This window comes from Pleurodeles waltl, chromosome 3_1 (assembly GCF_031143425.1).
Source record: "Pleurodeles waltl isolate 20211129_DDA chromosome 3_1, aPleWal1.hap1.20221129, whole genome shotgun sequence".
In the NCBI taxonomy this organism is placed as follows: Eukaryota; Metazoa; Chordata; class Amphibia; order Caudata; family Salamandridae; genus Pleurodeles; species Pleurodeles waltl.
The window spans coordinates 153,327,621-153,354,847 of NC_090440.1; the positions used below are offsets into that span (position 1 = coordinate 153,327,621).

General features: G+C 43.5%; 1 protein-coding gene across 3 annotated transcripts in view; it reads right to left on the reverse strand.

Annotated features, from left to right (window-relative positions):
- Window positions 1-5,388: 5,388 nt before the first annotated feature.
- LOC138283857 (mucosa-associated lymphoid tissue lymphoma translocation protein 1-like) overlaps window positions 5,389-27,227 on the reverse strand; it is a 977,541-nt gene continuing 955,702 nt past the window's right edge. For all 3 annotated transcript variants that reach the window (XM_069222019.1, XM_069222018.1, XM_069222020.1), the window contains 2 exons: window positions 24,442-24,567; window positions 5,389-10,967 (listed from right to left, as the gene is read on the reverse strand). In XM_069222019.1, the coding sequence (XP_069078120.1) occupies window positions 10,530-10,967; window positions 24,442-24,567 (564 nt within the window). In that variant the 3' untranslated portion in view covers window positions 5,389-10,529. The remainder of the gene's footprint in view (window positions 10,968-24,441; window positions 24,568-27,227) is intronic.

Genomic DNA, 27,227 nt, shown 5'->3' on the forward strand with positions numbered 1-27,227 from the left:
AACCAGAGATGTGGGTCCTTCCCCAGTTTAAGAATGACTGCTATCAGTGCCTCACTCATAGATCGCGTGACCCCTGTGCGAATGGGTATATAATTGAACAGTTTGATCAGTTGCGGTATCAGTTCCGCGCTAAAGGCTGTGTAAAACTGGGCTGTGAAGTGGTCTGGTCCTGGTGATTTATAAAGCTTAAGTGTTGCAATCACTACCCCTACCGCCTCCCCCTCAATGGGGTTGCTCAGGATCTCCTTCTGTTCCTGAGTGACCTGTGGCAGGGAAATTACTTCTAGATAGCACAGTTGGTCAGCTCCCTCAACCCCCGGAGCAGTGAATACATGTTCGTAAAAGTATCTAAGGTTGTAGCTTTATCTCTTTCCTTCTGTGCCTTCCCCCGTCCGCCAGCTTGAGGCTAAGAATATACCCTCTCTCCTTTTCACCCTTAGTTTTCAGGCAAACATCCATTCTATTTTGTTACCCTGTATGTATGCCCCGTGACACAGGCGAAGCATGGTAACCTCAGCTCTATTTGTACAGATGGCAAGCAGTTTCCCCTTTGAGTGTTGTGATTTTCCTCTGGGCCCATAAGGGGGGAGGGAATTCTTTGTGCTCCTGTTCAGCTAATTTCAGCTCAGTCTCTAGGGATAGGCGTTTCGTAGTTTTTCAAAATCGCATTTAAATGAACTCCACACATTTGAATATTCTATGATTTCATATAATACAAAACATCTTATTACCACAGTCTTAGGAGTCAGTCAGCCTAATCGCAATCAAAGATCAATCTGTCCTCGCAGCAACAGAGGAACTTCATCCTCTCAACCCAGAATCTAGAATACTGCTTCCTCTTTTACAAATAAAATCCAATTCTGTAAAGCTCAAACCTTCTACTAAATTGAAGACTTCAATTTTTGTATATTTTATGTTTGCAGATTAAAAAAAGTTTTCATAATCGGAATAGTTGTTTATTATATGCTTGTTTCTGAGTTTTGCATGTTGTTTTGAGATTAAAATAGTAGAAATTGCTTAGGCCAGGGTCTTCTACAGTTTCCAGAAGTGATTCAGTGTGGGCCCACAGAAGAGAAAATGTTAAGAACTGCTGGTCTATGCAACAGTATGAGTTGATAGCCGTAACATCAATTTTAGGTTGGCTATACAAACCATTTGTTCATCAAAGACTTAAGCAAGGGTCTGAGCTTTATTTTTGGATATTATGACATCACCTCCCACCTTGAATCTGAGGTTATGGGTCTTCATTAAATCCAAATATCTCCTGAACCATTTTGCTGTCTTTCTCTTACGTCTTCCAAAGTTAAATAAACACCTCGAGATGTCAGATGTTTTCAAATTTGACTGTCAGTGCCAGCTTGTGCAAGTATTTTGCATACTCATTAAAGAAAATGAGCAAAAGCCTTGACCACTGAGGAACCCCAAATGCAACTTCTCCTAGATGTGATGTGGTCACCCATACATGCTCTGGCAACCATCCCAATGAGATGTAAACACTTTCTATGTGCTTTCCAACAGTCCCACTACATCTCTCCATTGTTGTCATAATTTGCAAGCATGAAGACTGTTGCAAGAAAGAAGTGGTACACTCCCGAAATTCAAGAATAAAAGAAATGTTAGTACTGGGCCTTCAGACTGTTTGAGGCACGCAAGGCTTTTTTCACTGTAGGGACTAAGGCTGGTAATCTTTAGATCAATAGACACCTCCCTTGTTTTAAGCAAAAGATTCACTAGAGTCAGTATTGATGGCAAGTTTCCAAAAAAACTATGAATTTGGGTGCAGAGGATCCACTGGGCATTTTTGGGGTATAATGTTTAGAATCTAAATCACCTCCTTTGCATACACTTCTCTATGGAAAGAACTGACCCTGCCATATGTGTCTTATTAAACAGCCAGTTACATATTTTTACACAGATTGTTTCTACAGTGGCATAAATGGAGATCATTAACTGAATAAATCTAGATCTCCTGCGTGTGCCTGTAGATTAGTTTTTCACACCTAAACTGAGCTTAGTTGCACAAAATGTGTTAATCCATTGTTTACATTTCTATATTTAACACTATCTAAAGAAACACACAAAAATGAATAAATTAATTTTTGTATTTCTAATTTATTTTCCATTGATCATTTCTAAAAGTAACCTGTTTTTACAAAATAATTATTTTTTTTATACACAAATGCATCTTATGTAGGTTTCACAAACATTTCCATTTGTAAACATACATCAGTTATGTGGCGCAAATCATGTTCACCATCATACACATTTCATTGAATAATTTATAGATGCACAAAATTGCATACTACTTTATATTACTGACACAGTAACTCATCCACAGTAAAATCTGAATTTCTGATGTCTTCACCCTACAGCAATATATTGTCAGTGTTGTACAGTGTGAATCCTTCTGTTAAGGATAGCCTGATGTATTAATCATATGGCATCTGCCTCTATTTTGCTTCTATTTCTGGCCAAGTGTGGTGACAAGCTATCTGTCATCATTAACTTTACAACTGCCACAAGAACAAAGGACGCACATTAACATGGCATTTTCAAAAGTGACCTGTTACTAACACCACAATGCGGTCTATTTCACGCAATGAATAATTCAACTATTTCCAGTAGCACTCTTTATGTTGGATACTCAACCTAACAGCAGACTCCTATTCTTGTGAATGTTTTTTCCTGTTAGACTACATCTGGGACTCAAAATCAGTTCTCCTGTGCACCAGATGGTGGCATCATTCAGTTCCACACCAACGTCATTCCACTCTGGAAGTGATGACTGGGGCCACAAATAAGTGCCACTCAGGCGCACTGATGTCAGTTTCTTTCAAATACTTGCCTGTGTTCTCAGGCCATAGACTCATTGGCAAATGGTCTTGACCAGTGTGCAAATCTCTAGTTTGGCACCATTTCGAACTAAAAAAAGAGTCCATTCCACAGAACAGGGAGGTGGTAAGATGGCGAGGAATCTATGGTTATACAGAATATCCATCAGAAATAGCATTAACAAAGGTAAGTATTTATTTCTTCTGATGCATCCTCCTATCCGAAAGATTCCTCGTCTTATGATTAGATATCAAAAACAATACCTTCCAGGTGGTAGGTCTGTTAAATAAAAGACCAAAAAAATCCTGCAGGACCAAATGGGCTAAATGCCCATCCTGATGTACGCGATTATCAAGACAATAGTACTTTGAGACCTCTGTATGCAACTGATGTAGTACCAGCCATAGCACGAGTAAAATGAGCTCGCAATCCTTGAGGTGGTTGGTTCTTAACAAGTGCATATTAGATTTTAATGCAGATGAATATCCATCTAGAGATGGTTCTTTTCTGCACTATCTTACCTTATTTTCCTCCTGAGAAGATCACAAAGAGTTGATTGTCCACCTGATGGTCCTTTTTATGACTAATGTAGAAACTAAGGACTCTCTTAGGAACCAAATAATGCCGTCTCCCCTCCTCTTTAGAGAGATAAAAAGGAGCAAATGCGGCCAGATGGGTGCCTGATATAGAAAGGTGTTGCTACTTTCAGCAGAAATGCTGCTCATGTCCTCAACACATTTGTCTGCAAAAAGTGTTGTGTAAGGCGGCTGGATTGACAGTGCATTCAGCTTACCAAAGCGAAGAGTTGAAGTCATCGTGACCGGATAAACCGTTTTCAGAGTCAAGTGACATAGAGCATAGCTTCATTGGCTCAAATTGGGTGTACATTAGAAAAGTAAAAATCAAATTCAGGTCCCACTTAAGCATCACAAAGGACTCTGGTGGTAAGATATGTTGGAAATCTTTATGAAAGGCCACAAAAGGGGATTTAAACAAAGCAGGATGATCAGGCAACGTTATGAACACTGTAAGAGCTGACAAACAGCCTTTAATAGTGCTCAACCCAAGTCCTTACCTGGCCAATGACAAAACAAACAATAAAAATTCAGATTGTTTACCTTGTAACTTGTAACAGGTCACTCTGGTGGGTGGTGCATCAATGCCACAAACTTGTCCCAGTACCTGTGTGCACCCATTTCAGATATGAGTGCCTGGCTGCCAGAGTAACATCAACTACCTTGGAAGGAAATTCAAAACAATCTATCTTCCACCACTCTATCTCCCTGCATGGAAGTGTAGATTGCAACGGCCTGGGTGCAGGACTCAGCCCTATTACTACAACAGTAAATCATTCTAAAGCAACAGCTTGATGGAAAGATGACTTATGCTAAGATTTCTGGGTACCACACTCTGTTGGCCCAATCCAGAACCACTAGGATGGCTTGCGTCTAGTCAGTCTTGATCTTGTTTAGAGCCAGAAAGGATAGAGGAAGAAAGTATAAAGGAATCCCAAGCTCTACTGTAGGCACAATGTGTCTCCACGAAAGTGCCTTTTCTGGGAATTCTAGCGTGCAAAAATACTGACATTGCGGGTTCCTGACTGTAGAAAACACCATGTGCCACCTGTCATTCGTGATCCACTAGGTGTCAGCCACTAGGTTTATCTGCCCTGACATTGATGCTATCAGGTAGTTCACAACCAGAGAAATACCCTGGCAAGCCAACCACTTCCAGAGGCACAGAGCACGAGCTGCTTCAACATCCTGGCTCCAAAGGGGCACTGCAACCACTCGCATCATTTTCGTGAACACCTGAGGGGCACTGGTAAGACCAAAAGGGGCACAGCAAAATGAAAATGTTCCTGGCTCTCTGTGAACCCCATGTAAAGCCTGTGGCTCTCTAAGACAGGGAAATGGAAAATTAAGGGGCTGATTCTAACCCCGGCGGTCTTCGACCGCCGGGGCGAGGGTCGGCGGGAGCACCGCCGACAGGCCGGCGGTGCCCCGCAGGGCATTCTGACCGCGGCGCTTTGGCCGCGGTCAGAAAGGGTAAACCGGCAGTCTCCCGCCGGTTTACCGCTGCCCTCAGAATCCCCCATGGCGGCGCAGCTTGCTGCGCCGCCATGGGGGATTCTGACCCCCCCTACCGCCATCCTGTTCATGGCGGGAAAGCCGCCATGAACAGGATGGCGGTAGGGGGGGTCGCGGGGCCCCTGGGGGCCCCTGCCGTGCCCATGCCAATGGCATGGGCACGGCAGGGGCCCCCGTAAGAGGGCCCCACAAGGTATTTCAGTGTCTGCCTTGCAGACACTGAAATACGCGACGGGTGCTACTGCACCCGTCGCACCTTCCCACTCCGCCGGCTCGATTACGAGCCGGCATCCTCGTGGGAAGGGAGTTTTTCCCTGGGCTGGCGGGCGGTCTTTTGGAGACCGCCCGCCAGCCCAGGGAAAAACTCATAATACCCTCCGCGGTCTTCTGACCGCGGAGCGGTATTATGGGGGCGGAATTCTGGCGGGCGGCCTCCGCCGCCCGCCAGAATTAGAATCACCCCCTAAGTGTCCTGCAGTTCATCCAGACTCCAGGATCCAGGGCAGACAAGACCTGAGCTAGCTGAGCATCCTACATTTGTACTTTTGAAGGAAGGTGTTTAGAGGGTGGAAGTCTGTCCTTCTGCACAAGAAAGTAGTGGGAGTAACACCCAGTTCCTACTTCCATGGCAGGAACCCTCTCTATGGCTCCTTTAGGCAAAAGCCTGCGCACTTCATCCTGCAAAACAGACCTGCGATCGTCTGTCAAATGTGCTGATGGTGGTGAAAGATGCAGCGGGGTAGAAAGATATGGGAGGGTGTTGCCACGTTGCACAATTTGGGGAACCTATGCGCCTGAAGTAATCTTGCACCACCCTTGGAGGAAATGTCTGATCCTGCCTCCTACAGAGTGGGTGTCTATCAAAAAGCACACTAAAGTGATTTTGCAGTTGTGGTTGCCAGAAGAGCGGGGAAGTGAACTGACATTGTCCCCGACGCCCTGTCAATGTTAGTTGAGAAGTATATTGTGACACCAGTGGGGTCGGATGCTGGCAATACTGAAAAACCCAAGCATACACTCAAAAGGGGCAGAAAGTGGGGGAAAGAAACATGCTGTGGAGTGACTTTCTTTAAAGCATTCCAGGGCCATGTCCTCTTTCGAGATGAAGAGGGGGAAGTCATTGAATGGCCCATCCATCAAGAATGCCAGGACATTCCCTGTGAAGCATGTAGACCTCATGCACTCATGACGCCGAAGCACCACACTGCCCAACCAAAGCACATATTAGCACATATTACCACATCTCTGCCGCCCTTAATGGTTTGGGCTAAAGAAACCCATGGGTCGTCCAGGGCGGTCAGTAGGATTTGACTTATCTTCCACGAAACATGGGTGTTGCGACCCAGGAGGCAGATGGCTATGACAGGCAGCAAAGCCATGCTAGCAAAAGAGAACTTGCACTTGACAAAGGTCTTCCGAGTTTGGATTTGGGATCAGGAGGGGTTGTAAAAATGGTGTTAGGGTTTACTCTGTTGGTGTACGCCAAAATCACCAAACTCTACAGCACTGGGTGTTGAGCCAGAAAGTCAGGATAGCCAGACACTGGTCCGTCATGACAAGCTTTCCTGCCTATTAAGTGGGGGTGCATAACATGGCTTTGCCCAAATGTCTAAGATAGTATCTGTAAGGGCTTTGCTAAATCCTAGCATAGATTCAGTAGGCACCTGGCAAGGCTAAAGAAGCTCCTTGAGGATGTTTGCCTTTACTTCCATGGTAGGAAGCTGCAGGTCAAGAACCTTCTCAATCTAGCGCATCACACTGGCGAAAAAAGCATTCTCTTCTGTCACGGGAACATGGGGAGAGACAAGTCCAGTGTCTGGGGAAGTGTCTAGACCACTGGCATCCTGTAATTCTGCATAGCAATCGTCCTTCTCATACTGTGGAGCAAATTCACCCCCTTCACCCTAGTCAATATTGTGGGAATCAGAACCATAAAGGTGGCCTAATGTATGAGCTCTGCCACATAGCAACGGAAATGTGTCAAATTCAGAAGGGCTGACATTTGGGTGCACTCCAGAGGGATCGGAAAGCAGCCTCATCTGAAACATAGCCAGCTAAAACACAGAAACCACCATAGCTTGTGTAGATCCTTCTCCTGGTTGTATCAGCACCAGTGTCGATGTCAACGAACAGAAGCATGGAGTTACACTGGAACCGAAGTTGGCAACCAAAGCCATTGCAGAACCCAAAGTGGGTTCAAAAGGCACAGATGGTGCACAGATGGTGTAGAGGGTGAATCGGCCAGCAGGATCACAAATAGAGGCTTCTATAGATCCTTGTGTCCCAAAGATGTAACAGAAGGAAACAGAAGTGTGCCAAATATGTACAACATGGCCTCCCTAAAGGCCTTAATCTGCTTCGACGTTGCCAATAGACCAGGAATCTTGTGCTGCATCAGGACCAGATTCATAATCGTCTCTTCTGTAAGGGCTTTGTTAAATGGCAGGAGAGGTTCAGTAGGCACCTAGCAAGGCTAGAGAACCTCCTTGAGGATGTTTGCCTTGGTAGGGGAGCTGCAAGTCAAGGACCTTCTCAATCTGTCGCATAACACTGACAAAAAAAAGCATTCTCTTCTGTCACAGGAGCAAGGGGAGAGAAGTTCAGTGTCTGTGGAAGTGTCTAGACCACTGGCATCCTGTAATTTTGTGTAGCAAACGTCGTTCTCCTACTGTGGAGAAAATTCACCCCCTTTACCCTAGTCATTATTGTGGGAATCAGAACCATAAAGGTGGTCTAATGTATGAGCTCTACTGCATGGCAAAGGAAATGTGTCAGAAGGGTTGGCTTTTAGCTGCGCTCCAGTGGGATCAGAAAGCAGCCTTAGCTGAGACAACCAGCTCAGAGACAGAAACCACTATAGCTGGTAGATCCTCTTCCTGGTGGTACCTGCACCAGCATCAATGTCAAAGGAACTGAAGCATGGAGTGACACTAGAACGAAGTTGGCACCAAAGCTACTGCAGAACCTAAAGTAGGTTCAAAAGGCACAGATGGTGCAGAGGGTGAACCTGCCAGCCGGACCAGAACTGGAGGCTTCTACAGATCTCTGTGTGCCAAAGATGAACCAGAGGCAAATGGCCTCCCTAAAGGCCTTGATCTGCTTCAATGTCGCCAATGGATCCAGTGTGTCAGGCTGCATCAGGACCAGATTCATAATCAGCTCTCCAGGAGTGAGACCAAGTGGCACACTGATGCCCTTGCACTCTCTCTGGAGTTTGAGAGTGGAAGCACTAGGCTGATTCCCGCTTGAACTATTTGTGCTTCAGCTATGGGAATGACTTCAGGAGTGGGACAAAAGCTTGCTTTCTACTTCGACTGGTCACCATGCAGAGTCTTCCGATATTTGGTGAAGTAGAGTTTCACCTTCTGGTCCTATATGGCTATCGGGTTCATCTGAGCTCAGTCGTCACAAGCCCTGGAGTAGTTTTTCAGTCCCAGACATCACAGGCATACCTCATGGGGATCAGTCACAGACATTTTTCTGCAGCAGTGCCTACAAAGTTTAAACCCTGCTGCTATGGGAAGTGACATATTTCCCTTGCACACTAGTAAAAATAAAAGGTTTCTGGAAAAGACAAGAGGAGTAGAGCTCTGGATCCACATCTAAAGAAGGAACTAACATCATTCCAACCTGGGTGCTGCTTATTTGCGGCCCGCTTGTCACTTCCATAGTGGGATACCATCAGAGTGGAGCTTCATAAAGCCCATAGCTGCCAAGGTTTCAGATTGCTGTGTGTGACATTTTCATAATTTCAGGGTAATTATGAGGATTTTTCAACGACTGTGAGTGACACTTTCTCGCAAGCAAAATCAAGCAATGAAGATGAGGTAAAAATATTAATGTTGTAATATATCGAGAATCCTATACCTCCCGCTGTACACCAGCGCCAACTTGTGCCCTTTGATAAATACTACTCAGAGCTTGAGAAACTGGAGCAAGAGGTTTTGCCACACTTCAAAGCACGGTTCTTTTGTGTGATAATCTCAGGCATTGCGGTATTGTGGGAAAATGACCAGAAATGCGTTATTCTATTGCGAGATGCATGACACTCGGTAGGGCTGAAAGCCACCTACCCACGCAGGAGCATTGCTTTTGAGTTTCTGGATGAAGTCTAACATCTGGAGGATAAATCACAAGGAAAGGAATCTGCGGTTAGAAATATCCATCAGACAATGGATACACTGAACATTCAATCTGACAGATATGTATTACAGTCTCAGAACTGACTATGAGATTAAGGGGCGTATTTAAGAAAAATGGTGCTGCACACAGTGCAGTGCCACTTTTCTTGCGCCCTATAGTGCCCATCTAACACCACCATGTGTGCGCCATATTTAAAATATGGCACTTCATGGCGGTAGTTAGGGGACTAGCGTCAGAACTTTTGACGCTAGTCCGGCACTTTGCAGGATTAGCATAAAAAATTATGACACTAATCCTGCAAAGCACCAGGAGGTCCATTGTTAGCAATGGAAGCCTCCTTTTAACGCCTGCTCTGAGAAGGCATAATGTTGTGCAAAGGTTTACAAAGTGGTGCAATGCATGGATTGTGCCACTTTGTAAATATGGTGTGGTGTTTTTGGCCTTCCAAAGCCACATTAGTGTCACAAAATGGTGCTAATGTGGTGTTGGAATGGCGCTAGGGGCTCTTAAATATGTCCCTAAATCTACTAGACTGGTTGCCATAATTGGTCACTTCTAAAAATGTTTATAAAAAAGGCAATCCTTCAGACATCACATTTACTGGTCAATTACATAGACATGTTTAAGGAATTGGGAAGGAGTGTCACAATACAAATTCCATAGTAAAATAGGACTGGGTAGATCATGCATTTAGGCCACATTGGTATTTTACAGCTATTGATCAACCTTACCCTCAAAACAGAAAATCTTTTGTAAGGCAGAAAAGTAGATTATCATAACCTTTTTGTCAGGGAAGTGTAAGCAGAGGGAAATAGTCAGACTCAATATTTTATGAGCTTACCAGATGGCCTAGTAAGCTTGTGAGATAGTTGGGCATTAATATGACCTTTGTAAGCAAGATAACATTTAATACTGAAATTATTTCGACTTTTTCTTGGGCAGTACTGTCTGTATATTTTTCTAAGAATGCTTAAATGCTCCAAACTTTAAATCGGCCTACACACTTATGTGATCACATGTTAGCCTTAACAACACAAAATAGTATTTCCACTGACATGTAGCTCCATTTCCCTTCAAGTTAGAATAATATTTTTCTTACAAATCGCAGGGTAGCTTCGGCTTCTTTCTATTCTTTCCATTACTCAGTAACAATGAAGAGTTGAGTAACTTATCTTTCCTTTCATGGCATATGTATGGTGCTGCTGCTGTTGGAAGTGCATTCCACATGATAAGTAACATTTGTTTGACTTTGGCAATGAGCCCAAGGATGTCCTCTCATTCCCTTCCATTCCTGCATCTTCAACTGTAATTTTCTTGATGGAGATGCAGGTCTTCTCCTGTCAAGAGAATATCACAGTCAGTCCTCTAGGAGAAATGGCAAGGTTGAAATGTAATTAATTACTTCCCTCATTAGGCAAGTGGTTCACTGTACTTTCCTTTGTTTTGCTAAGGCTGTGAGAAGTGCTATGTTTCACCTTCATCGTTTTCTTCAGGCTCACTGTATAGTTTTGACTGCCTAGTAGAAAGTAACTTGGGGCTGTGATCAACACTTGTATTTTCTGGGGCAGTATGCTCAATGTTCACAAGGGACGGACACAGGACTCCTGCATGGTGCATGGAAACATCCTCTCGGTTCTTACAAATAGAGGAGGAGGAGGAAGAGGACACAATGGCACACGAGAGTGAGTAAGAGGATGCAGAGGAACATGGGCTGGCAGAAGAAGATGCAGTGGCACTGCAGGAAGCAGCTTTGGCACTGATGGAAGGTCCAATTGAAGAGATTTTCTGAGGGAACAATTGTGCTGCAAGTGGCCTTTTCAGATTGTGATGCAATCTCTCATGGGCTCTTTGTTTGTTGTCCAGCCTTGTGTAATGCAAATCAATCTGTACAATTATGTCATCCTGTTTAACAAAAAAAGAAAAGGGTACAATGATGAGACATAACCAAAATGTAGTAGTTAATAGCAGGAAATGCATTAAGGAGAAAGTCATATCAATATCCTTATGAACATTCCAAGCTGCACAACCAGACCTGAGGAATATATAAACATATTTTTAATTAAAAAAAAAAAAACAGAAACAGCACATTTAAAAATGACACAACCCTTAGAACTGAGAACATCATCTATTTACTATCCAGACAGAATTGCTTATGTTGTCTCGGGCAGTTCACTACAAAGGAATCCATTTCAGAGAAATGTATGTTTAGTTTAAATTAATAGATTACAAATCGTGGTTGAATACCCTAACCAGAGAATGATATTCATAAGTAGCTTTTCATTTACTATCAAGGACATAGTCCCTAGATTCATAACCTTAAAGAAAAACCACAGTATGTAAGATCAATGTTCCTACTGAAATAGACTTGTAAGAGATGTCTGCCTATTTGTGTCTGGCCGCAGGATTCTTAAAGTAGGAAAATGTATGGACTGAGTGAAAGGAACGTCTGATACTACCTAAAAAAGCACAGAGTCCTAGCCACAATGAAAATGTGTTCCTCTCATGACAGGGCCTTCATTTCAATAACTGTTCTACCATGCATCAGTGTACACACCTATGGTGGTGCAAAGAAAGAAGTAGATTTCATAGAGATATGAAACAAATAATCTGTAAGAAACCGCTTAGGTGTGTGATAGCACATTAAAAGGTAGTCAACTGGCTTTGATGATGCTTGATTAAATGTTGTTGATTATCCAGTCTGTTCATATCACAGTCTTCATCTTGCACATGTTCAAGCTGTTGACATCCATAAATGTAACTGTACAACAACAACTATGGCTTTAAGCTAGAGAGTAAAACAGGCTGAATATTTTGTTGTTTTTCTCCAAAATCTAACCTCCAAAGCTGTCTCAGAGATCTTAGAAAATAGTATAAGTGCAACATTTGGACAAATACCAGTAATACAGATAAACATAAGTTGAAACAAAATATCAATGTGAAAATGCAGCACTTTCACCTGGCTATTACAATTGAGGATATGTTCACCAGTAAACTCTGCCGCAGATTAGGAAAATCGTAAAGTATTCCAAACAGTTCTGTGAATGATGCAAAGTAAATTAACTGATTTTACATGGAAAAGGAGGCTACACAGTTGTTTTATTGAAGGGGCTGATACTATATCAGACTATGTCATCTAATTATTATATATGCGTTACGCATGAGAAGTTGTTACTTAATATGCCTGCCCGGGAGGCCAACGTGTGCAGTATTAAAACATACTCTATGTGAGATGCAATTACTGTGCCAAAACGGTCATTTTTGCAAAACATGCTGCCTTTTTGTTTTCTCTGGCATATGGCAGAAGAAAATAGAGAGTTAGAAGTGTGTGCTAGTGAATGTGAAATGTGGCATAGCTCCAAACTTTTGCACAAAAAGTGTTAAATTGTGAGTGCTAAACAGGTTATTTATTCTTTCTAGCGCATACTCAACTGTAGATTTCTTAGCTTTTTACTTCCTACCTTTTGAATTCCTTGCATGTCAGACTGGACCTCAATAGTAGCAATAGCTCCCTCACACTGGCTTGTGGCGCTGTGACCTTATACTGCCTCCTGAAGTGACAGCAGGGATAAGTCTATAGACACCACCCCAACACCAATATGCCAGTCTACCTTTGAATTCCTCCACCCCCTCAGAAAAGAATCAAAATGGAAGAACAACAGTGTGCAAGATATTACTTGGGATCTTTTTAGAAGAAAAAAAGTACACTTCACAGAATGGGTTAAAGAGTGTTGGGCAGCCTCAGGGTGGGAAAATTCCAGTGGGTGACAGTTGGAGACTGGGAGCATAGTTGGGCTACTGGTAGTGTTGGTGGTGCTGTGCTGAAGAAATAAACCTTTTTGAAAAAGCTATAGACCTTTACATCTTAACACTGGCAATGTGTGATGCTTGATGGGGAGCAAATGGACTCAGCACCAACTCCACTGAGGATTGCATTGAACCTATGTGAGTGAACGGTGATTATTCAACTTTGAATTACTAGCTGAATTGGAATGCCAGTGTCAGAAAGAAAAGGATATTAAGAGGGACTGCAAAAAAACAAATACATAAAATAAAAAAATAAAAAATATATATATATATATATATATATATATACATATATATATAAAATGTCACTTACCAATTGTACATCTGTTCGTGGCATGTAGTGCTACAGATTCTCATGCTGTGCATATATCACCATCTAGTGTTGGGCACGGAGTGTTACAAGTTGTTTTTCTTCTAACAAGTCTTTTTAGTAAATGTGTGTGGTGTTGACCGTGTGGCTGCTTTGCATATGTCTGCCATTGGTATATTTCCTAAATATGCCACTGAGGCACACTTTTTTCTAGTGGAATGTGCTTTTGGAGTTACTAATAGATGTCTTTTCGCTTTAAGAGAGCAGGTCTGAATGCATTTTACAATCAATTTAGGTAATCCTTGTTTTAAAATAGGATTACCTTTATGAGGTTGTTGGAAAGCAATAAAAAGTTGTTTAGTTTTCCTAAAGTCTTTGGTTCTGTCTATATAATACATTAGAGCTCTTTTGAGATCAAGAGTGTGGAGAGCTCATTCTGCAAATAGAATCTGGCTGTGGAAAGAAGACTGGCAATTCCCATGACTGATTAATATGAAAAGGTGAAACCACTTTAGGCCAAAACTTTGGATTTGTCCGAAGTACTACTTTGTGTTTGTGTACTTGGAAGAAGGGTAATTCTAAAGTAAATGCTTGACTTTCACTTACTCTTCTTAAGGAAGTAATTGCTTTTAAGAAAGCAGCCTTCCATGTGTGAAACTGAATGGTGCAAGAGTGCATGTGTTCAAATGGCGGACCCATAAGTCTTGTGAGCACAATATTAAGATTCCATGCAGGAGCTGGTGGTACTCTAGGTGGAATAACTCGTTTAAGCCCTTCCATAAATGCTTTTATGACAGGAATTCTAAACACAGAGGTATGTTGCCTGTTTTGTAGGTAGGCTGATATTGCTGTTAAATTAATCTTAATAGACGAATAGGCAAGATTTGCTTTTTGTAAATGAAGCAAATAACACACAATATCCTGTACTGATGTTTTAAGTGAATCAATATTTTTAGGTTGGCAGTAACATACAAAACGTTTCCATTTATTTGCGTAGCACTGCCTGGTTGTAGGTTTATGTGCTTGTTTTAGAATATCCATAAATTCCAATGGAAGCTGTAAGTATCCAAATTCTATGACCTCAGAAGCCAAATCAACAAGTTGAGCACACTGGGATTGGGATGCCAGATTTGACCTCTGTTCTGAGTTAAAAGGTCTGGTCTGTTTGGAAGCTTGTGATGTGGTACTACTGATAAATCCAACAGTGTTGTGTACCAGTGTTGACGTGCCCACGTGGGAGTTATGAGTATCATAGTGAGGGAAGTGTGACGCATCTTGGTGACCAGAAATGGACTTAACGGGAGAGGGGGGGAAGCGTATGCAAATATCCCTGACCAGTTGATCCAAAGAGCATTGCATTGGATTGAGGGTGTGGGTATCTAGATGCGAAAATTTGGCATTTTGCGTTTTCGCTTGTTGCGAAAAGGTCTATTTTTGGTGTTCCCCAAATCTGAAAGTAATATTGAATTACTTGTGGGTGAATCTCCCATTTGTGTATTTGTTGCCACGTCCTGCTTAGAAGGTCCGCTAGATGGTTGTGTATAACCTGGGTGTATTCGTTAGCAGGTGAATGTGATTGCAAATTGCCCATTTACATACAGTTTGTGCTAAAAGGGACAACTGGGATGAGTGCCCTCCCCCCATTTTTTCAGATAATACATTGTCATGTTGTCTGTCCTTATTAAGACTATTTTGTGTATGATCTGTGGCTGGAATGCTTTGATGGCTTAGATCACTGCCAGTAATTCCAAGTGGTTTATGTGGTAAGTCTGCTGGATGGAGTCCCATTCCCCTTGTATTGTTAGATTGTTGGGATGGGCTCCCCAACCTGTCACTGAGCCATCTGTTGTGATTATAGTCTGTGGCACAGGGTCCTGAAATGGCCCCCCTTTTGATAAGCTGTGATTCCACCATTGCAGAGATTTGTAAGTTTGGTGGTCTAACAAGTCTAACAACACTAGATCCTGTAGTTCACCCTGTGCCTGAGACCCTTTTGTGAGAGACACTGTTGCAGTGGCCTCATGTTTAGAAGTGCATTTGGCACTATCGCTATGCGTGATGCCATCATTCCCAATAATTTCATGACAAACCTTACTATGTAAGTGTCATTGGCCTGTAATTGGGATATAAGGGAGTGAAATGCTTGTATCCGTTGTGGATTCGAGTAGGCTAATGCTGACTGAGTGTTCAGAATTGCTCCTAGATAATTGTGAACCCTAATTTGTGTAGGGTATCTACTGTGTATTGAGTGTGTTGTTGGCAGTGTGGAATGGTGCTGGATTTTATTAACCAGTCGTCTAGATAAGGGAAGACATGTATGTGCTGCCTTCTGAGGTATGCTGCGACTACTGCTAGACATTTTGTGAACTTTCTTGGTGCTGTTGTTACTCCAAAGGATAGTACCTTGAATTGATAGTGCTTGCCTGCTACTGCGAACCTTAGATACTTGCAGTGAGCCTGGTGTATAGGAATGTAGAAGAAAGCATCCTTTAAGTCTAACGCTGTCATGTAGTCTTGTTTTTGAAGCAAGGGAATGACACGCTGTAGAGTGACCGTGTGAAAATGCTCTGACAGGATATATAGATTTAGAGGCCAGAGATCGAGAATGGGTCTGAGTACCATCCTTTTTTGGTATAAGGAAGTATAGGGAATATATTCCTGTTCCTTGCTGTGTGATGGGAACTATTTCTATTGCCTCCTTGAGTAGTAGATATTATACCTCTCGTTTTAGTACAATAGTGTGTTCTAGAGAGAGTCTGTGAAAACGAGGTGGAATGTTTGGTGGAGTAGAGAAGAGCTCTAGACAATAACTATTGCGGATAATTGAGAGTACCCATTGATCTGTAGTAAGTTGTTGCCAGTGAGAATGGATTTGTTGCAGTCTTCCTCCCATAGGAGATGTATGGTGCTGTGGAATGTTTGGGAAGTCATTGTATTGTGGATGTAGAAGTACCCTTTGAGGTTGGGAATTGACCCCTGGACCTGAAATTGTGTCCTCTGTAAGAGCCTCTGAATGTCCCCCTTGTGTAATACTGCTGGCCTTGCTTTGAATGGGAGGTGGAAGCCTCTGTAGATTGGGTTTTAAACCCCCCCCTAAATTGTGGTTTTCAAAAGGAATCCCGAAATCGTGCGGTATAAGGAGCTCCCGCTTTTGCTGTGTCTGAATCTTTTTTTACGTTTTTCGATAGTTGTGTCCATCTCTGGTCTAAAAAGCTGTTTGTTAAATGGCATATTAAGGACTGCCTGCTGTATTTCAGGTTTGAAACTGGAGGACCTCAACCAGTCATGTCGCCTAATGGTAATCCTGGTATTAATACCTCGAGCTGCAGTGTCAGCTGCATCTAGAGCAGACCTAATTTGACTATTTGTGATGGCCTGACCTTCCTCTATAATTTGCTGTGCCCTTTTTTGGTGTTCTTTGGGGAGATATTCCAAGAATTCTTACATTTCATTCCAATGTGCTCTGTCGTATCTTGCTAACGGGCCTGTAAATTGGTAATACGCCATTGGTTGGATGATTCTGTTGCCACCTTTTTCCCTGTCGCATCAAATTTATGGCTTTCTTTGTCAGGGGAGGGGTATCCCCAGACGACTCACTACTGGTGCGCTTCTTGGCTGCACTGACCGCAAAAGAATCTGGTGGTAATTGTTGTGAGATGTAAACCGGGTGTGTTGGCGCAGGCTTATACATTTTGTCAATTCTTGGTGTTAGAACCCTAGCTTTAACTGGTTCTTCGAAAATTTTGTCTGCATGTTTGAGCATACCAGGAAGCATTGTTAGACACTGGTACTGCTTATGAGTTGAGGACAGGGTATTGAAAAGAAAGTCCTCCTCTAAAGGTTCTGCATGCCTTTGTACTCCATGGTACGCAGCTGCCCTGGAGATGTCGGTTGTATGCTGTCCTACCCTCAGGTGGAGATGGTCTGTTGGGATACAAATCTGGATCGTTAGATGGTATAGGATCTGAAACGTACCTATCCCGTGGATCTAAGGTGTAACTAGAACCACCCCTTTCTTCTTCTTGTGAGGAAGTGTGTGAGTGTGATGGTGAAGTTGGTGGAGTCAGAGGTTATGGTGAAAAGGAAAGCTGCAGTGAATGTGGTGGAGAAAGCTCAACAGGTTTTGGATATCCTTTTTGCCTGTAGATTTTTGCCGGTGGTGGGGCAGTATCCAGAGTTTCCTGGAATGCTAACTTCCTTTTAGTCTGTGGAGGCAGGAAAGCAAAAACTTTTCCAGTTTCTTTTTGAATTTGATTTGAATTATCCTTTGTTTGCTATCCATAACCTCCAAAATGGGTTGAATGTCTGATTCCTCCATTTGGTGTTCTGATGCATTTTTTGTGCTTTTAGAGGAATGTTCAATAAATGTCTTGGGCACATGATTCATTTGAGTCAAAAGCCCTATTTTCTCTGTATAAAATGTTTTTTTCGGCGCCTAAGTTGGACCGAGATGTTTAGAGTCCAAAGCTGGTAGCCGAAGTTTCTGCTCTGAAGCAGAGCATACATTTTTTTGGATTAGATGGTGTTGGACGTTGACTCAGTTCAGAGGTGGAGGCTTGCATTTTTCGACTCAACACTAACACGAAACAGGCGTGGTAGCCTGTTGAGGGAGTGCCCTGGCCTTTTTCAGCACTGTACCCATAGGTCGGTCGACAATTCATTTTTTCCGGGTGGAACCATGGCTTAAAAGAAGTGATGCACCCAGGGCCTTGTCTGATTTTTTAATTGTTGATGTTGGGGAAGGAGTACTCGCGTACTGTGCCGCTGATATTGCCTGGCTGTCGTCCTCTGGATCCTGCACGGAGTTGGAGTCTGGCATAGAAACTGCCGTTTGTGCCTGCTCTTCGCCAAGGACGTTGGAGGTGGACTCTGAGTTTCAACAGAATCTCCAATCTTCTTGCCCTTTGATCGCGTAACGTTTTCTTTGATCAAAAAGACCAACATGCCTCAACTATTTCTTCTTGATGATCTGGAGAACGGAAAAGATTACACACCAAGTGCTGATCGGTATACGGAAACTTGGAGTGGCACAGAGGACAGAACTGGAATGGAGTCCGATCCATGAGCCTTTGACACGGTAGGAGCTCGAGAAGGGCACAGGCGCCCGAAATGGCATTTAATTGATTTTGACAGTACTATCGGATCAAGTGCAGAAGGAAACTGCGTTTGAAACAATACAGACGTATGAGAAAAGATAGAAAGTTTAGAGAATTTCTGGACCCAAAATCCAGGAGCGAGAGGAAACACGTCTGAACCAGACGGCGGAAAGAAAACAATCTGACAACGGAGTCGATGCCAATGCGCACTATCACCGAGAGGAAGAGTCACTCGATCCTGTGACTTGAAAAAAGACTTCTTCGAAGAAAAAACAGTTGTAACACTAGCCCAACACTAGATGGCGATATATGCACAGCATGTGTATCTGCAGCTCACATGCCATGAAACATATATATATACACAAACACATATACACACACACATATATGTATGTATTTTTTTTATTTAGTTTATTTGTTGATAGCTTATTCGGGAAATCCTAGGTTGGATTCACTCAAGCTCACTGGAGTTGCTTGAGCAGACTGGACGCATTCTGTGTCTTGAGCGGATGAGCAGTCATGTGTCATACGAGATGGTAACTTTTTGCCATCAAGGATGATGCTCTGAGTCATTTTGGATTGGGTTCACCACGTTCAACTTGAAGCAGCCATTTTGAGTAAGGTCACACTGCAAAAGGCCACTTATTGGGACAGCACGCTTTGGGAGACGTCATATTTAGGGGCTAATGAACTGATGAACAGCTGTATTTGATTCGGGATACAATGTATGGGTAAACCTTGAGGTAAATAATTTTGGACATGTTAAACTATTTTATACTGTTTTACAAGCTACCTTGAATACATCATGTCTATCCCATGGAAGCAGTGGCAGAAACTCCGACTCTTGCCTTGTGGCCACTGGTGGAGAAATATTCTCTGCTGTGAGGAAGCGGGCTACCTTACTGCATAACCTAGGGATAGAAGGTCACAACATATATGAAAATATAGATGAAGTGTCAACTGGGAATGGAGATGGAGAGCCTTCAGGTGTTGTTGTGATCTAAATAAAAATGTTGGAGCAATATTTTGGGGCATGCATAAATGCTGTGTTACAGCGTCATAACTTCTTTAATAGGACTCAAGACCTGACTGAAAAAGAGGGCAACTACATTGAATTGCTAAAAACTCTAGCCTGTACTTGTGAGTTTGTGGAACTAATGGATTTACTGACCAGGAGTCAATTAGTAAGATGCACCAACAGTAGTAGAGTGCGGGAGAAATTGCTATCCAGGAATCCATCACTCAAAGAGGCTATTGATATTGTTGAAGCAATGGAGAACACTTCTGGTTGGGTAAAGGAGATGTTAAATCATACTGTATAGTCTGACAATGCTTCAATGAAAAGCAGCAGCTGAATATGGAACATAATGTTCTTAAAATAGCTTCTGGAGTAAGGCCTAAAGCTTCAATCGAGGCACACAAAACTAAATGTTATAGATGTGGCAGTTTTGGACATATTTCTAGGAGTCCAAATTGCTGTGTAAAGAATTGTGGTTTAAAGGGACACTACGCTAGAGTCTGTAAATCTGCTGAGAGGGTACAGGCTGTGGAGAGTGTGACGGAACCTTTTCAAACTGTTGTTCTTAATGTAAAAGATAAAGCTGAGTGGTGATCATGCCTGAATGTGAAATTGATATTAGGGAAAGACATTTTTGTAGATTTCAGGTCTCCAAATACTATGATTGGAAACAAAATGTGGGATGAAAGATTTGCTAGAGAGGAGGTAGAGTTAATTCCCCCAGACATTAACCCAGTTAGTTACACGCAAATGTAAGTATTGGGGTATGTGGTTAAAAGAATTGGATTCAAAAGGCAGAAAAACTATTGCCACGGTTTATGGGTTAAGGGGGTTGACAGTTTGTTAGGATGGAGACATCAAAACCATATGGGGATAATTCACCATCCAAATGCTCGTGATCAGGTCAAGTTGGTTGACAATAGTGATGTAGGAGAAAGTTTTTATGGGAAGTTCCCTGGAGTGTTCAAGGACAATGTGGGACTTCTTAAGAATTTTGAATACAGTATTGTTCTTAGGAAATGAGCAAACCCATGTGTTTACAAGGTGCACAAGGTTCCTAACTTGATGCTTGAGCTATTGAAGAAAGAGTTGAACAAGCTATCAGAGATTAATGTGATTGAGAAAATGGAATCATCTGAATGGCTGCCACCTGTGGTTCTTGCGCTGAGAGAGGGTAGAAAATCCATCAGAAAGTGTGTAGACCTGCCTGGTGTCAATAAATAGATTTGGATGGACAGCCAACCACTTCCCAATATTTCAGAAATTATCACAATGCTGGAGGGTGTAAACTTTTGAGTGTTTTAGACCTTTGATAGGCATATCACCAGGTGCAATTGCACCAAAATTCAAGGTATCTAATCTCATTTGCAACACCTCTGGGGGCATTTATATTCATAAGGATGTCGTTTGGCTACTTGGCCTCTGCAGCAGCTTACTTTCAAAGCATTATGAAGACGGTATTGGAAGAGGTACCAAATGTGCTGCTTTTTCAGGATGACATCCTTATTTATGGGAAGGTTATAGTCCATGAAGCCTGTCCTCCTTCAAGGGTCTGGGGCAGTATGAAAAAAGCAGGCAGAATGATGGACTGTACCACAGGAAATGAAGCATCACTTTTGGCAAAAAGAAAGAGTAAATTTGAAGTACCTATTTACCAAGGAGAAAAGGTGGTGTACGCAGGGTGCACTGACAGCATATGCAGCTTCCTGACACAGCACACAGAAGTAAATACTATGAGAAATACCTCCTTGATGGTCAATAATCTTAGGGACCAACTGTACATGGGCTCAAAGGGTATCACCAATGAAAACGTAAAGCCTGAATTAAAATCCCCTGAAGCATAATTAAGAGTGAAGGAAGAAACATATGCAAGACCCTTCAAAAACATATCACAATTGATGACTTGAATAACAAAGATTGATCAGATATCATTAAAAGGCTGAAAGGGCAGACAAATAACCCTTAATGGTGCCCTCCACAAAGCCATGCTGGGACAGAGATAAAACAAAGAATAAAATGTCTAATAACTTAGCCTTAAGAGGGTCAGGTTGGCAATCTCTGCACCAGGCCAAACATTTTGCAAGACAACTGCAATACATATTTTTGGTAGAAGGGAAACAGCAGGTTGAAGTGGTGCCTTTGCTCCATCTAGAACGAAAGGTCCCTGATCACCACATCTTTCAGATGACTGCATTAACTCAAAGACAATGCATCCATTGCTACAGTGTGCTGTGTAGGGGAAGATAGAACAGTCTGTTGCAGATGGAGGCTCCACTGTAAGGCACACATGTGCCAACTTACACATGGGACAAGCAGAACGCAGAAGACCAGGAAGCCTCAGAACCTGCCTCACTGGAACACAAGAGTGAGTCCAAAACATTGGGGCCCCAACCTGAATGTCCCAGACACGCAGAAGGTGTGAAAAGGCCTAAAACAACATCATGTTCAGGTTGGCTTCTGTAAGAAAGTGGGCTTTTATCTAGGAGGGATACAGGTCCTTCACACGCAATAAGTCAACGAGCACCTATATTTTTCAGTTGGGGGCTGCAGGAAGCCACAGAGTCCTCGTGGTGGCAGACAGCTAATAGATAAACAGCACAGAAGTCAGCTACTCTATTCTTTTTCCTGCCCATGGTCCACTTGGGCAAGAACCCAAGGCTAGGTGCAACCCCCCATGAATACCAGTGGCATGCATGGGGGCAGGACAATACCCTGGAACTCCGCTTGTTGTTCCTTTCTCCTCTACGTTGGTCCCCTGTGACAGTTTATAAAAAAATAAGAGGAGCTATCATCTGCTCCCAGGCAATTTTCTACCTGGCTGAAGCAAGCCCTTTCTTCAGCAGCCAGTCATGAAATTACAAGAAACACATATTCCTAGCCTGCAGCAGGCCCGGAGTCCTTGGAAGGCTGCCATCTTTGGCGCCGCTGGTGCTCGTCTCAGAAGGAGATTTGCGATTGCGGCTGTGCTTTGGGAGGAGGGAGCGTATGGGGCTTCTTGATCATTGCCATAGGCACCCAACCCTCACGACCTCCGGTGACAAGGACGGAAGTCAGGGAAGCTTGATAGCAGTAGCTTGTGGCGGCGGATGACGCAAGGGATCTGGAGCACTCTTAAGAGTGTGGCAAAAACTTGACGCTGAAGACCGCCTCTACTAAGGGGGTTTAACATGGCTTAGACCAAGTCACTGTTATGGTCTTCATCAGGGCCTCATTAAAAGAGACTAAATGCACTCAAGTAGCAGGCCTAGGCAGCAAGCTCTTGGTCGGTAAATTTCCCATAGTCTCCATGGTAGGCAAGTGAAGGTTCAACACTTTTGGTGCTCTACGGACTACTACAGCAAAAGAGGCTCTCTCCTCAGTAAGGTGTTTTCTTAAAGAGTCTAGAGGAGGAATCTAAGCCACTAGCATACTGTAGATCTAAATATGGGCTAGCATCTGTGCAATGTGAGGGAAGCAAGTGTCTGCCTCCACATTGTATTCTTCATTGTGCAGAACATTTTGAAGCCCATGAAAACTGTCACAATCCCAGGCAAACAAGGCTTGTACCTGGGATTGAGCTGGCTCGAAGCTGAAGGCTGCAATATGGTAATCTCACAGGAAGACATTGGCTTGGTGTGGGCCAACAAAGGCTATAGATGAGCAACAGGTGTTGAAGTCTGATGTGTAGGCATCGCTGGAATAGAGCTGCCTCATGACACAAAGGTTAACACCCTCAGAGCAATACTGGAGGCATGGACTGACACTGGCTGGAAGCTGTGCAGAGGCTCAACATGATCAGTAGGCACTAAGGTCGGATCCGATGGAGTTCAACTGGAGATCCTTGCAGCCCCATGGTTCCCAAAGACACTGGAGAAGTCGTGGGCATCACACTGGAAAGTTACACCTTGATCTCCTTAAAGGCCTCTATTTGTTTTTGGGGGGGCGATGACATTTTGGAGAATTCATGGCATGTTCAAACCAGCATCAGAACCACACTCGGACTACGTGAGGGTGAGACTGGGACACATCCTGCTTGGATTTTTGGCACCTGTCGCATGACTAGTGCTTTGACTTCTTTGATTTCCCAGAAGACAGGTACCTAGAGTAGTACTAGATGAGGAATGGTCTTGCGACTCAGAGCTGTTCTTTGGTTTAGTATGCAGCCTACTTTCCCTTCCGTGTTCGGCGATCTTCAGCTTTGGCTCCCACTTCCTGATCATCTTCTGGTGCATTAGGGATCATTTGTCATCTGACGTCCTGTTGTGGCCAGACTCTAGACACCATAAGAAGAGGACATGTTGAGCCATGACCGACATCTGCTCCCTGCAGTCAAATAAAGCAGTGTTTTTTGGACGGGGCATTTTGCTAGCCTACTATCTATTCTGTAAATCTGAGGTTGGTGGATATTGGCAAAATTGGGAGAAGAGTTCCACATCTGCATCAAAGGGTCCTCAAAAGAAGAACTGACGTACCTTGCTCTGCAGTGCCCATTCTGGAAATAGAACAAGTTCACAAAAGATCCCAGTACTGCCACATGCTTCTGCGCAGGAACTACTGCTATGAATTCAAAAGGTGAGGAATCTGCAATTAGAACTATCTATCAGAAATAGCTTATTTGAAGGGGTTGTCCTAAACACAGCAAAAACTGTAAAGGCTGTGAATAAGCTGAACATTTTGCTCATGCATGTAAGGTTTTGCAAAAGTGTAACTGAAGACGAAGGACGGGGATGTATGGTGTGGTTTTGAACAACACAGGAGAATTTGTACTGAAACAATGGTGACAGAGCAGCATGTCACAGACATTCTCTCCACCGAACGTTTCAAATGTTAAGTGAGCAACGCAGCAGTTGAAAGGGCTAATATAGGGGCAGAAACAGTGCCAGGGGAGTCAACAGGCACTCATAGAGGGTCAAGGTGTATTTCAACCTGTGAATGATCCTTTTGGAGATTGGTACTACCTGACCTCAACATGGCAAGGTTGCTGTTGGCAAAATTACCTCGCACGACTTCTCGACCTCCATCTTCAGGCCCTAAGAAATGCAAAACCCCTCTAATCCCTCTGCAGTCTCCACTATAGTATTACTATGTAGTCTTAATTTGTGTGTAAAAGGAAACTGTGGAAATGCGAAACAGAGTGGCTCTCGTAGACTGCTGCATTATCTTATTTACCTGGCATTTCTGCAATCCACAAAGTCTGAGCATGCAATCTGACTCCACTCGGTTGTTCGCAGATACCAGTAAGGAGTCTATCCATTTTGATTTGGTGATATTATGCGTGAATAAATCAGTCATTTCCTACGGAAGAGAAGAGACAGACATTATGATGCCACATATTACAAATTCAACATCACATTCCAAAACACTAAAAACGTGTCAGAAGAGAAGTGTACATGTGCATTTATAAGACTGTTAAAAACTAGCACCGCTGGAAAAACTAAAAAATATTTCAAAGTTAGTCTTCTCTTCAAATTATCTCGCAGTTCATTTAGCACTCACAAACATCAAAACTGATCTAAGTAAGTATAGAAGCAGCTGAGCTCCAGAGAAGAGGTTTTCCTAGGCCACTCCAAACTTCGGTCCACCAACAGGGTGAAAACATCCAGAAACTGAAGGTGTAGTAAATTTGCCCTGTTTGCAGTGTTACCCCAAGTGTTTGCCTTCTGTAGCTGAATCAATTTCAATTTGCACTAGGACTGCGCACTTTACCCCTTCCAACCAGCAATAAAATGTGTGTGCTCTTTTCTTTAAACATGACAAAATTGGCATACACATGACTGACACATTAAATTTTAATATAGGTCCCTAGCATATGGTATGCCTGTACCAAGAACCTGTAAATAAAATGCTATTAATACAATGCAGCACTCATTGTGCCACACATGAACGTAGCTCCCTAAAGATTTCTCATACCTGCAACTGCAACTGCCAGTACAGATATGAACTGCAATTTCAACCAGGCAAAACAACTTTTGCTAGCCCTAAAACTTTTTCTTTAATACTTACAAGTCATCCCTAAGGTAGGACCTAAATGCTCACAGGGCAGGGTATAAGGTATTTAAAAAATAATACGTCTTTAATGCTTAACATATCCTGGCAGTGAACAACCTCCAAAATCGTTTTACACTGTGGCAAGGCTAGCCTCCCATAGACGAACACTGGTTAACCTAATTTACATTTAATAAGTAATACATATTCTTTCCTTTAACTGTAATTTAACATCCTCTGTAATGGTAATTTTGAATTATTATTTTGTAATTTGCCACTTTTGAAAAGCTTCTGGAGTCTTTCTGTAGGTGACCAGCTTAGTGGTGCTTCTCCTGGTTGGCCGAGGAGAGCACTGTCCAGTCAAGACTTGAAAATAAATGCCGTACAGCCCTATAGCCACCCTGGGAAAACATAAAAAATGGTGGTCTCTATGTGAATTCTAGAAGAGTCTGGTGTAGTCTTAATTACATGCTGTACCCTACCCTAGTTTGCAAAATGGTAGTTGTAAGGAAATGCCTCCTTGGCATGGTTACCCCCTGACTTTTTGCCTTTGCTGATGCTAAGTTTTGATTTGAAAGTGTGCTGAGGCCTGCTAACCAGGCCCCAGCACCAGTGTTCTTTCCCTAACCTGTACTTTTGTTTCCACAATTGGAACACCCTGGCATCCAGGTAAGTCAGTTGTAACTGGTACCCCTGGTACCAAGGGCCCTGATGCCAGGGAAGGTCTCTAAGGGCTGTAGCATATCTTATGCCACCCTGGGGACCCCTCACTCAGCACAGACACACTGCTTGCCAGCTTGTGTGTGCTAGTAAGGACAAAACAAGTAAGTCGACATGGCACTCCCCTCAGGGTGCCATGCCAACCTCACACTGCCTATGCAGTATAGATAAGTCACCCCTCTAGCAGGCCTTACAGCCCTAAGGCAGGGTGCACTATACCATAGGTGAGGGCACAAGTGCATGAGCACTGTGCCCCTACAGTGCCTAAGCCAAACCTTAGACATTGTAAGTGCAGGGTAGCCATAAGAGTATACGGTCTGGGAGTCTGTCATGCACAAACTCCACAGCACCATAATGGCTACACTGAAAACTGTGAAGTTTGGTATCAAACTTCTCAGTACAATAAATGCACACTGATGCCAGTGTACATTTTATTGTAACATACACCCCAGAGGGCACCTTAGAGGTGCCCCCTGAAACCTGAACCGACTATCCGTGTAGGCTGACTAGTTCTAGCAGCCTGCCACACACCAGACATGTTGCTGGCCACATGGGGAGAGTGCCTTTGTCACTCTGTGGCTAGTAACAAAGCCTGTACTGGGTGGAGGTGCTTCACACCTCCCCCTGCAGGAACTGTAACACCTGGCGGTGAGCCTCAAAGGCTCACCCCCTTTGTTACAGCACCACAGGGCACTCCAGCTAGTGGAGTTGCCCGCCCCCTCCGGCCACGGCCCCACTTTTTGCGGCAAGGCCCGGAGGAGATAATGAGAAAACAAGGAGGAGTCACTGGCCAGTCAGGCCAGCCCCTAAGGTGTCCTGAGCTGAGGTGATTCTGACTTTTAGAAATCCTCCATCTTGCAGATGGAGGATTCCCCCAATAGGGATAGGAATGTGCCCCCCTCCCCTTGGGAGGAGGCACAAAGAGGGTGTACCCACCCTCAGGGCTAGTAGCCATTGGCTACTAACCCCCCAGACCTAAACACGCCCTTAAATTTAGTATTTAAGGGCTCCCCAGAACCTAGGAACTCTGATTCCTGCAACCTAAGAAGAAGAGGACTGCCAAGCTGAAAAACCCTGCAGAGAAGACGGAGACACCAACTGCTTTGGCCCCTGCTCTACCGGCCTGTCTCCCCACTTCTAAAGACACTGCTCCAGCGATGCTTTCCCCAGGGACCAGCGACCTCTGAATCCTCAGAGGACTGCCCTGCTCTAGAACGACCAAGAACTCCAGAGGACAGCGGCCCTGTTCA